At 35.7% G+C, this 13,513-nt stretch overlaps 1 protein-coding gene across 1 annotated transcript in view; it reads left to right on the plus strand.

Moving 5' to 3' along the window:
- The first annotated feature begins 11,502 nt into the window (after positions 1-11,502).
- Positions 11,503-13,513, plus strand: part of LOC136746732 (short transient receptor potential channel 6) — a 29,944-nt gene continuing 27,933 nt past the window's right edge. The window contains exon 1 of the mRNA XM_066699409.1: positions 11,503-11,986. Within this exon, the coding sequence (XP_066555506.1) occupies positions 11,838-11,986 (149 nt within the window). The 5' untranslated portion in view covers positions 11,503-11,837. The remainder of the gene's footprint in view (positions 11,987-13,513) is intronic.

Here is a 13,513-nt window from a genome sequence, read left to right on the forward strand (position 1 = left end):
GAATGAAAAGTGTAAACATGAGGATGAGGATGGGGTAAGTGGAAGAATGCAGTTTACATAAAAGAAATGTGAGTCATCCCATTATACTAGGCATCACTGATTAATTTTGTGACTGATCAATTGATTGTATGAATAGAACAATATGGTTCTAAGGAAAACCGCAGTCATCCATTCAATTGCATATTATGTATACATACCACATAATACAATTAACTGTCAGTTCTCAGTAACCTGCCTTGAAATATACACTATTTCATTTTCTCACACTACCCATGCAGGATCTGTTTCTGTTTTTTCATCATATTTGATATGTACCCACAATGATCTCAAAGTTTTTAGAATATTCTCAGCCTGTCAGAGAATCCAAACACTGAAAAAGTCCTATAAACAAACTCTAGATAACATAAAAGTTGGCTATGCTGTATGTGACCTCTAGATGTTGCCAAAACCCACTAAACCCGGTAAACAGATGTACCGAAATACATAAAGTCATATTAATCAATTTTGATGAAATAAACTACTGTTTGGCACTTCAAAATGCCCAGGAGGTAGAATACTGTATGCAATATTAGACAAGCCCTAGTTTATTCCCCCTCATTCTCTCTGTAGCTCATGTAACAAGATAAACACACATCTCACATTTAGTAATGACAGAAATTGTATTCTAGGGTTATGCTGGTAATGTGGGCGAGCCATTGTTCATCCTGGGAAGTGCTGCTCACATAATTAATGTACTTGAGAACACTGTATAATTTTGCAGATGTGCGTGGAGTGAATCAGCCAAATGACCTCAGTTGAACCCAGTTCCACCTTTTGAGGGAAATTAGAAAGAACCTCTACTGTTGCACCTACTGTTTATGTAAATAAACATGTGGGCTTGTTTATCATGTTTATTTTCTGCAACCGGAAGGACTGCCATGTGCATGTGTCTGTTAGAATAAATAGTGTCCCTCCCAGATTTCAGCCAGAGATGGCATAAACACTGGGCCGACCCCTATATAGATGGCTAAACATGACAACTAAAGTAGCTGCATACAACCTAGACCAAACAAAGAGAGAAGTTTTGACAGAATATGTGAAGACGGCGTCTGTAGAGATCACCAGCAGGCAGTAGGCCAGGTAATATGTCAATAAGACTTGAGTAACAAACAATCCCAGAATCCCTAAACTGGGACGTCAAACCCAAACAAGACCGCTATTACTTTACATACAAATGAAGACACCACAGAAGGCAAAGAAAAAACATTCCCCCTCAAAGGCGAAGACAGAAATGGCAGGAGATAAAGTCCTTAGGCCACACAAGCTGAGAGAAAAAGGCTTCAGAAACACAAAGAACCCTCCAGTAATGAAGAGGAAATATGTCAGAAAACAATGTTAATGTTATTAGCGTTGCCAGCCCAACAGGATTATCTTGGACTCTGCAAGAATTAGGAGTGCATTTCCAAGATAATGCTTGGAGACACCCAGGAGAAGAATAATTCAGTCTAAATGTTTGTAAATAAAAAAAAATAGATTGATCTTGTTATTAGATTCATACTTAGGTGTTTGATATGTAAAATGAACTTTTCCCTCTGATTATATTATAATGTTATTTAACTTCAGTCAGGGTTTTTTAGTGTCGATTTACGTTGAAGTTTTTACACTTAGTGGGGACTTGAGCTATACTTAGATTTAAATATGTATCTGGGTAAAGGTAGGAATGGTCTTACAGTAACATTACAGAGGAGCTTTTCCAGATCAGCAGGGACACACGCACCTGGGGACACAAATGGAAATTGGGCTTCAAGGCATTCAAAACGGAAAACAGGAGACACTTCTTCACACAGAGAGTTGTCACAATCTGGAACAAACTCCCCAGCGATGTGGTTGAAGCTGAACATTTTGGAACATTTAAAAATAGACTGAATAGGATCCTTGGATTACTTAGTTATTAATGGACACCAAATGAGCACAATGGGTAGAATGGCCTCCTCTCATTTGTAAACTTTCTTATGTTCTCATGTTCTTATTATGAGTATTATATTTACATAGTTAAGCAAAAAGGCACTATTTTAATTTATGGTTCAGACTATCACTGCTAGGAAACTTTGTCTTTCATTAAGATTTGGGTTGCATTTCTACTTGGTTAACTGAGAAGGACTGGGATAGGGTTATGGTATAACATCAAATTGTGGTGTCCTATAAATGGGTATTAATCTTAAGCATCATCACTACCCACAATCCAAAAGCAACACTAATACAAGTGCTCACTCTAAAAGTCAATCCTGAATGAGATATATCGAAAGACTACCCAAATGTAATTATAGAAATCTGGACAATATGAGGCATCATGGTCCTTCCTCAGGCCAGAAACCAAATTACTAAATATTTGTTAATGGAAAATGGAAAGTTAATTGGATTTGGAAGCTTCGTATGTGGATGTGTAATGCCTGTTCATCATTTGAGATTGATCCGAGCTCTGTATTACCAGCCAGACTGCAATATGATTTCTACTGCCTGTAGGCATGGCTTTTCATTCAACAAAGGACTTTAATCAACATCTGCAACCATTATCAAACTCATGCAACAATAATAATTTATCATCGGTTTACTAATTACTAGCGATGGATAACAATTTATTAGGCTTACTGCTGGAAGTTTCACAGTGCAATGCAGTGCTGTGGAAATAATAATGCTCAATGATTCTAATAATGAAACCACTGTAGCAAGTTAGGAGCCATTTGCAAAAGTCATGGAAAAATGATGATGATGATTTTTATGATTTTATTGGACAAAACATTGGACAGTAATTATAACTAAGCCATAACCATCTGTGTACATGTCCTGGGTATTTTTATGTCAATGTCCTAATCCTTGGTAAAATATGCTGCAAATTACTTTAAATATCTCATATCTCTGTTTATAGTATGTCAATGTGTTGTGTGCTCCACTTCACAGCTGTGACTCATTCTTGCTGTGAAAAACAAAACAAAACAGTGACATATGTTTTTGAAATATACTACCATGGGTACTCTTTGAAGGGTCGTAATGATGAGGACCTAGTCCTTCATTTATTTTCGATGGTTTAAGTACCTGAGATTAAACTTTGAAGTTGTGGCTATGGTGAAACATTGTATTTTAAAAATCAGTTGTATAACAGCACAAGAGTAACAAATACAAAATCATTATGAAAGGTGGCAATTTATATACAAATCTAAAGTTTTAAACTGTCAGATTACAATGGCTACTTGATTACAGTATAAGCAAATTCTTAGGATCTAAACATTGTCAAAATATGTCTGTATTATTTTGTAGAACTGAAAACTGTAGACATCTTGGTAACATTTTAGATTACGTGGCCGAATTTAATATTGAATAGATATTCGATTGATATTCTATTATCATTAAAAAAAATTGCTAAATAAATATCAACAGAATGTCAGTGTTATGTCTATCTTTACCAAAAACGTTGTCAGCATGAAAAAGTTACAAAATTGCTCAGCCAGCTGGAGATATCAAAGCCATAAGTCAAGTTACAAGAATGTAGCATGTAGCAACATTACACTTCTGTCTCTTGAGTGAATTTGAGTATTATTTCAAAATACATACATTTGTCTATTTATTTATTTATTTATTTATTTATTTATTTAATGTATTCATTTATTGCTATGTTAAGTAATCAGTGAACACCTGGGCAAACTCAATGCTATAGAAAGAAGAATAACTTAAAATATTTCTGAATCTTTGCTTTAACATATATTGCTATACATGACTGAAACAGTAATTATAACATAAAAAGGACGGCATTTTGTACACTGTAAAATAAATAAATAATAAAATGTTGAAATGTATACAAGGCTATATAGTACTAATCCCATTCACTCAACCTCCAAAATAATATTAGTCTGTCTTTCCCTGTTAAATGGAGCATTCTACTTCCACTCATCAATTGTTTAGAAAGCAAAGTTTTGTTTTTTGTTTTTATTGATTGTGAGTGACATTCGCAAACCAATTCAAACCAACTAGAAATGAATGACGCTCTTTGAAAAAAGAAAAAAAGAAAAAATGTATAATAGACCGGCACTAATGAGAATAGATCTTCAGAAAAACATCATCTGAATAAATATTTGTATTTTTGGTCCATCACTTGCAGTTCTCAGTTTATTGGAGTGCAAATTTAATCTATTTTAAATCCGTACAAAATCCTTTGGTGCTGCCATTTCCTTATAAGCGAAAGAAACATTCTTTCTGCACCAGGGTTGAGATACTATCTGTCTGCATATGTTTGAAATTTCAGACAGCAGCAAGCGTTTTATCCCTTAAAAGGCTTATGTATTGTTGGCTCACACAGTTCGATGTTATTGTGACACAATTTTGTAAAATGTTACTAAAAAGAGCATAAAAGTAGATTCAGAAATTCAGAAAAGAAAGTATCTTATATTATCTGAGAATATTTTGAAAGGTCTATGCATAATATATCAGCAGTCTGATGGTGGTATCACTCCATATGTATGTGTCTACAGTGACTATAGAAAGACTACACCCCCTTGAACTTTTTCACATTTTGTTGTCAGTGCCTCAGAGCTTCATATATTTCAAATGAAGCATTTTTCTTTGTATCTACACACCGTACTCCAACCTGTTAAGGGGAAAAAGTTTTAATTGTAAAAAAATATTATTAAAAATCTATTAAAAAACTGTTGGGATAGGTCTCTACCAACTTTACACACATAGACAACTATTCAAGCTCTGTCAAGTTCATTGAGGAGCGTTGATGGGCAGCAAGCTTCAAGTCATGCCACATATTCTCAATTGGATTGAGGTCAGGGCTGTGACTGGGCCACTCAAGGACATTTACCTTTTAGTTCCTTAACCACTCCAGTGTAGGTTTGGCTGCGTTTTTTGGGTCATTGTCATGCTGAAAGGTACAACAATCCCAGTTTCAGCTTTCTTGCAGAGGGTAACATGCTTTGCATTAGGCCAAAAAGTTCCATTCATTTTGTCAGACCTCAAAACCTTTTGCCACATGGCTACAGAGTGTTTTGGCACATACTTTGTTGCAACAGGATTCAAGGTGGGGTTCCTTGAGTACCACAAAGGCCAGATATGTGGAGTGCTTGGGATATTGTTGTCCATACTTTGACCAGTCTTGGCCATAAAAGCTTTGATCTTCCAAATACTTTTTATGTCACATACAAATTCTATTTAATGATGCATATATTTGCAGTAGACAACAGTTATGGGAGTGTTATTACAGAGACATTATGCCAAAAGACTACACTAACAAGTTACACAGCTTAACTTTACCACGTCAAGAATGTTGTTGAGAATTTGTCTTCCTTTTCTTGGTCACTTTCTCGGAAGAACATTCCAAATGCTTAAGCTTGAATACGCTAAGCTTTGAAGGGCCTCTCTTCTCCCCCGAAACACATGAGAATATTACCCCCTTGCATCTCCAATTAGGACTGTTTTAAAAAATTGTATACAATTATAGTGATTTATTTGAGAATGTTATTCCAATTTCTTTTGCTCTAAACAATATACGCTATAGTGACAATCTGTGTTAGGAGACGTGCCTGAAAGATGTAGTCTGTGATGTCCAACCTCATCCAGACTGGTGTGCGAAAGCCCTGGCTGTGAGAAAGTAGGACAAATACTTCTGGTGGCTTTCATTTGGCTGGAGATACCAACTTTCGAAACTCATGTGCAGGAAGTGGGATAAAAATAATATGCTGGCCATCTGCAATCACCATCAATCTGACTGAAATAGAAACAAACATAAAATCCAAACCAAAACGGTGTCTTCCCATGACCTTATTTCCGGTTTACCTTGACCCGTCTTTGGAACTACATTCCAAAAAAACTGAGAGGTTCTCCTGGTCAACAGAAATTATTAAACCAAGTATGCTGACTGTTACTGTGTAAATCCTTTAAAACTATCAGAACACAAGTAGTTAAGCGGAAATAGCTTCAATAATGGCGTTACCAATCGAATACAAAGCACTGTGATGACTATAGATTTTACTTTGAAAATGCAAATGCAATCTGTATATCCTATAGTGTCGCAGTTGCAAGTGTGTTGGTATTAAGTGGGCATTTATGCTATTTAATCTAGAAAGGTGATAGAAATTAACTCTCTGGAGCCACTCTGCCAGGAATGATTTATTTTGAGTATGTGCACATCAAGCTTTGGAAATGAAAACATGGAGAAAAAGGGAGATCTCTTACTTCAAAGGAAATATAATTACAAGTTGGTGGAGATAAGGCTCAGTAAGACTCAGCTGGTCAATAAACAGCCATATGAAACAAATTAGTCTTTTTTGATAAATGTAGGCTCTGTTGCACTCCAACAAATTGTGTACAAAATTCTGATAAGCCTTAATCCACCTGCCAAACACAAATCCCGATTCCTATATATGATGGCAGCTTTTTATTTATTTTTTCAAAGGTTTCTTGCTCCTACTGAATGAAAATCAAGTATTAGGTTTGTAATTTTAATTTAGCAGTGGATCAAAGTTTTTATTTAATCTGGGCGTTAATCAGCCTCTTATCAGTAGTGGTGGAATGGGCCCTCTCAATCAGATGTTTGAAATCATTGCCATGGACAACACAGCGGGGAATGTTAAACATTGAAGATTTTCTTATGTGTGTAGAAGTAAGAGAAAGCTGGAATTAACAAGGCAAAAGGCAATTTAAGTGGAAGTGGTGAGACAGTGAGGAACACCAAAATTCTTGGAATAATCCCATAATGCCCACAAAACAACAAAGATAACAACTAAATTTGCAGTACAATATCTAATTGTAATCCTGAAATAGCAAACAAACAGCATGGCTGCTATTACAAATCACATAATTGCTAAAGATTTGTATTGCTGTAAGAAATTTTGAAAAATACAGAAACAAAACATATTTTTCTGGAGGTAGACACTTATATTGATTGATTATATTATATTGATGTAATTAATTAGTATTTAAGCATTTATGTTTTAATTATTATTTTTTAATTTTGCATTTTCTATTTTTTGGAATTGCTTTCCTAATTATCAAACACCATCAGGCCTCATTGAGTTGTCTCCTTACATATGGATTGGAATAGAAAGCTTTGGAAAGCTTTGCTATGAAATGGAAAGTAGTCCAGCTGACACAAAATATGAGGCGTGCATCTTCTGTTCAAATCCTGTTTTACATGGGAATGGCCTCTTTCAAATATAGATATTGTTGTGATAAGACAATGTTTTGTATATACATGAAATCTCTTCTGGCTCTGGGCTTCCTGGAAAAGCTGCAATTATGTCAATAGCGACCTGTTCTGTCTTTTTATTGCATTTGTTCTGCAGAGCTCTGTGCTTCGCCTGGGTCAGTATGACTGAGAGCAAATTACACTCATCAGCAGCACTGCTGGTTAAGGTGAGTTAATAAACAGAATACATGCAGCAGCAAATTACAGTGGCCCAAATATCCAATCATTTGTTTGGAAGCAAAATAGTATCAGTGCATTTTATAAAATTAATGCTGTTTAATTAGCTATTGCCGCCAGTCCAAAAGATATTGAGCAAACAGAACGTATTGTAAACGACCTGAAAATAAACATTGCATAATCAAAAATATTAAAACTGATAAGAAAAAAACTAAAATCCCCTCTGTGTTCTTATACTATGCTTGGCTGAAAACCCTCCCCTGACCATCATTCCCACTTATAGTGGTGGCACGTTTCTGTAGTGGTGGGTATTTTTTTACATTGGTGACGGGTTCTAACTCATGCTGGAATTCACAGGACCTCCTCACCAACCCACACGAAGCAACAACCCAGAGGAGAAGTGTAATCTACTGTTTTTATATTAGAAATCCAAAGGGATTTTGAGACTGTAATTTGCCTTTAGGACTCAATCAAACCCTTGTCTCCCATTACATCTCAAGGGAATAGAAGGAATGGATGAAAATATATTTGACAGCAGAAAGTCAGCACACTAAAGTAGATTATTTAAGACAGGAAATATAAATACTGCCCTCAATCTTTTCATTTTGTTAAACACAGTACATTTTCAATGGGAAAAAAATAAAGACAGGTAACTTTAATAAAACCTTAGCATTTATAGATTACATAGTGTTTCTGCTATGATGCACAAATGTAATCACTGGAAAAACTAACAAATTACCATAATAGGCAGTCATGTGATTGCTGACGTCCCTTCCAAAACCAGACATCATTTATTTATTTGTATTTCTATTTAAAATGTTTCTTCAAATTAAACATGCTTAATTTGTAAGGTATTTTATTCCTTCACCTGAATTTTAGATTGTCTCTGGCTATTCTAGGTCACTACAAATTCACCACAGACAAACAGGGCTGCTTCAGTAGGCCATTATCAAATACAGTATTAAATTTAAAGTCCTTACAGTAAGTTAAATGTAAAAAACTATTTTAGTAATTCATTAAATGAAGCTTTTTAATTTAAGTTAGCTGACTGCAACCTCACAAATCCCCTATAAACTTGCACAACCTTTCCTATTTTTCTGCTGGCAAATACCTGGTTCTCAGTGAACATAATTTGTATTCATTTAGGGACTAAATATAGCCTGCAAGTACATATTGTCATAAGCCCAAAAAATAAACATCTATACACAAATGGCAGGCTTGTTAAATTGCAAAGGTAAACAGATTACATATGTAACGTTAATAGTGTACACCATCTTTACAAACAAAATCAAGGCAGTTTAAACCAACATAAAATGTAATTAGTGAAACTACAAATAAGGTTTTAATTCCTAGAGGGTAAGACAATTGTATTACTTCAGAAGGCCAAGCTGGAATAAGATAGTCAAAACTGAGTGGGGACTATTATGCACTAATGTAAGGTTTCCTATAACTCAATGATAATAATGTCAAATGATTACTATCCAGCTATCAAAGAAAGAGGCACCATCATATCCTCCCGCAAACATCATTATTTTCAAGAGTACATCAAACTGCCAATTGCTACTAAACACTAAAGATGTTCAGTATGTATAGAAACATCTGCTTTGAAATTATAGTTTTTATAACAACAGCAACAACAAAAACATCAACAAAAGACAGTTCACACAGATAACAAAACAAAAAAACATAGATAACACACATTTTAAATATCTGACTTACTCAGGGTGTAAAAATAGCTACCTGATAGTAATTAGTTTCCTAGACTAAAATATTTCCTATCTTAGAGAAGAATATTAATGCATGTGTTATAGATAAGGGAGTCAAGGAGAGTGTTTTTTAAAGTAGATGATGAGAAGAATATTCAAACTGTAAGTTTAATATTTTAAAATGTCTAATTGTAGTGCTATGTTTCTCATGAACTCATTTAGCATTACATGTCTTCCAGCTAATTGGCTTATCATTTAATAAACATTTGACTTCACAGTTATAATAAAAGAAGAGATTAGTCACAGATTATTTGGAACGAAGAGTCAATGCTGACCTATTCAGATCTAATTTCATTTTTAATTATTGTACTCTTTCATCTGAGATCTGGCACTTTTTCTGCCTATGACCTTGTCTAGCATTGATTTCTTATTAGTAATGAATTTGATTGTATTACGTTTTCTTGAGAAGTTGGATAGTCACTGTAGGGATTTCTCTTGTTTTACCATACATTACAGAGAATAACAGTTCACATGTTCTTCCTGTACAATAGTGGCTGTAGCCAGTTGGGAGGGTGAGAAAAAGGAATGAAGAGAAATTAGACTTCTACACCTTTAATAGTTTAATTGAAGATAAATTACACATATGTACAGCATGAGAAATCCAAATTTAACTCTTTGGAATGAAGTCCAGATTCTAGACAAAACTAGCACATTGAGAACCTGTATTGAAACCAATAACAACACAGATTAATGCAGAAAGGATTTGCCGTTACAGCACCAAAACACTGATACAATTGTGTGAAGTACGGACTACAAACATACTGTACTGTAGCCGAGTAGTCTATATGAAAAGATTTTGGTATAGCAGCAATCCCTCTTGTAATTACGGTACATGTCCTGCACACATCCTTTCAAAAATATAAATGTGAAGAGAAAGAAGATGTCTTGCTGCCAGTCTGAATGAAATTCCTGTCCTCAAGTTGTCATCTTAATTTACTTAGCCTCCAAGGCAACTTAAATAGAAGCAGAGCAGAGACTTGACACATCTGGGATTAAATTCATTAGGGGCATACTATTCTCCATCTAAATTGTAAAGGCATTAAGCAGAAAAGGCATGAGATTGGAGAATGACATGAAATGGAATGTAAGAGGTGGAAGCATTTAATTTCAAATGGGATTGCTTGAAAGCTGGCACAAAATATATATATATATATATATATATATATATATATATATATATATATATATTCACATGGAGCAGCAAAAGAACATAGCATCGATAGACAGAGAGGAATAAAAGGATATGGTTGTATTTGGTCCTAATTGTCCATGTGCTTCAAATGACCTAACACAGGGTGTGTAATTATTCATTTTAAATACTGTATCTGAGACAGGAGACAAGCTCCAACAAACAGAGAAATTATATGACATTTCAGACCATTTTATAACTGCTGCAGAATGATCCTTGCAATAATAATCATTTAAAAAAAACACACATTTTACAAAAGGCGTCTGTTTTTAGAAAAGTTGGAACTGGTTGTATTTAGTAGAAATGGGTCATTTGTGACCTATATTCTCACCAAATGATATCCTTCCTGCTGGCATGGAGCCTTTATAATTTAAAGTACCCTGTGTCCACCGCCTTCTCACACTATAACTTATCCACCGTACTATATTACATGCCTCCACAATCCACTATTGGAAAAACATTTCGATAACTGTATCAGTATTCAAAGCCAAATATGCGCTTGATAAATCTTAGTATGAAAGTTGAGGAAGCAATTTAAAAATAATGTTATAATCAGATTGTATCACTAAACAACCAGGATATTGCGTTAAGACGAGTATATCTCTATTAGTGCAGTATATCTGCCTATGTTTTAGGGGGCTAACAGGAAGTTGTTCTGATTTAAGACACCATCTGAGGGTTTTCCAAATATAGGATGTGTGTGAGAGGGAAGAATTTGAACCACCCATGCTTCACTTATCTTAATCTTGTGCAGCATGCCAAAATTAAAAGCCTAAACCAACTTTTATATATTGGTTTTATTTGAATTCTAAAGCATATTGCAATTTGCTGTTCCCTAAATGCAAAAGCAAGTGAGCAGCAGTACACAATACCAACAACACACCACTAAAGACTCAGGGGAAACCTAAACTTTAATAATACATTTGGTAGTGAACTCCAGGCGTGAATTCCCAGCCATCCTTTGGGAACCTTTAGAATGATGGTTCCACTTGATTTACTGCTCAACACAAGCTGTCTCTGGGATTGCTGCAAGGAAGGCCAGTCAACCAGATTAAATCAAATTCAAATTACCAAAAATAACGCCCATAGAAGGTGTAAGCCTTTTCTATTCATTCCTATCGACTTGCAGCCTCTGTAGTGACAGCTTGGACAACAAGGGAATGCACTGACACAGCTACTAGAGTCATTTCTTAATTGGCCAAATATAATCATCACCTTCATGCTCATTTTTGAAGGTTTCATCACACGCAGTTCAGTTTGTGCTCCTTAGGAAAAGCAAAAGCTGGGTGTTGTTGATTTAGCGCGCTATACCGGGGTGGAGGTGTATTACGGTAGTGAAGCCCCCACCTCTCAAACGTCACCGCGGAGAGGGGCTGCAAACTGCGCTCCGGCCATTCACTGCGAGCGATGAAGCAGCACAGCGGGATCTCTGTCAGAGGCATGCTAGTGGGGGCTCGGATCGCCTGGGGACAGAAATGCACCTGAAATGAGTCAGATTAACCCCCAACCTGCCGAAAACCACAATCCAGGCAGACGTGCTCACCTGGGAGAGAGAAGACACAGCCAGGACTATCTACTGATGAGTGCAGACTTGGGGGAAGAGAGCTATGCCAACTACCATGGACATTGCCATGCGTGAGTGGGGTTTTTGGTTTTGCTGCATATCCAGCGCATTTTGAAGTTTTAAATATAGTTACATTGTAGCCTCCTTGATTTCGCATTTGTGTTTTATAATGAATGGATTGGAGCAAATACGATCAATGTGGTAAAGAGCACTTAGATCCTTTAATTGGCAACTTTGTTTACACGTAATACTAATATTTTAAATGTATTTATGAATATTGCTTTCATCACTAATAGTCGTTAGGATGGATTTCTAGTTTTACGCGCAGCCAATGCAAAGCCGTTTTTAACTTTATAATAATAATAATAATAATAATAATAATAATAATAATAATAATAATTAATAATTTGCAGGATGCCTATGTGTGAGCCACATGATGTTTAGTCTTGTCGTTGAAGCAGTTATTCTATCAACTATTTATATATGTGTGTGTGAGTGAGTGTGTATAGAAATCCATACATATATATATACAGAGGGATTAGACATAAGCGCGACTGTTCTATCATACACTTGGAAAGTGGGTTCTAGTTTGAGGATGATGCAGATGTGCCCAGTAACTGATTGTCCAGTGATGCTTGTCTCTCTTGGTCTGGGCTGCCATATGTATTGGTCACAGCTGATGAACTTCTACATTAATTGTCATCTTTATTTGTATTATGTTTATATTATTTGTATGGCACATGATGCCAGTTCACACTGTTCCTTAAATGCCATGATGGTAATATCCCACCACAATGGCCAGGTGAACCCCACTTATCATGCCCCCTGTAGTAAGCAGTTCTAGTCGCTCCGTTTCCCAGGACTCTCTCATTGCCATCCGGACTCAGGAAGGGGCTTCAATGTTGATTGAGATTTATCTATATGATATTTATTTTCCAGCAAATCAAAGTAATCATTTGGGACATTTCATGTTTATATCATGTTAATGTATTTTTTATGCATAACAAATTAAATAATCTACTACATATATATTTTGAATGTCTAGTCGCCTAATATTGATAATATAAATATATATATATATATATATATATATATATATATATATATATATACACACTCACCTAAAGGATTATTAGGAACACCATACTAATACTGTGTTTGACCCCCTTTCGCCTTCAGAACTGCCTTAATTCTACGTGGCATTGATTCAACAAGGTGCTGAAAGCATTCTTTAGAAATGTTGGCCCATATTGATAGGATAGCATCTTGCAGTTGATGGAGATTTGTGGGATGCACATCCAGGGCACGAAGCTCCCGTTCCACCACATCCCAAAGATGCTCTATTGGGTTGAGATCTGGTGAGTGTGGGGGCCAGTTTAGTACAGTGAACTCATTGTCATGTTCAAGAAACCAATTTGAAATGATTCGACCTTTGTGACATGGTGCATTATCCTGCTGGAAGTAGCCATCAGAGGATGGGTACATGGTGGTCATAAAGGGATGGACATGGTCAGAAACAATGCTCAGGTAGGCCGTGGCATTTAAACGATGCCCAATTGGCTTAAATCACCTTTCTTTCCCATTCAGACATTCAGTTT

Source organism: Amia ocellicauda, chromosome 3, assembly GCF_036373705.1.
Source record: "Amia ocellicauda isolate fAmiCal2 chromosome 3, fAmiCal2.hap1, whole genome shotgun sequence".
NCBI classification, from domain to species: Eukaryota; Metazoa; Chordata; class Actinopteri; order Amiiformes; family Amiidae; genus Amia; species Amia ocellicauda.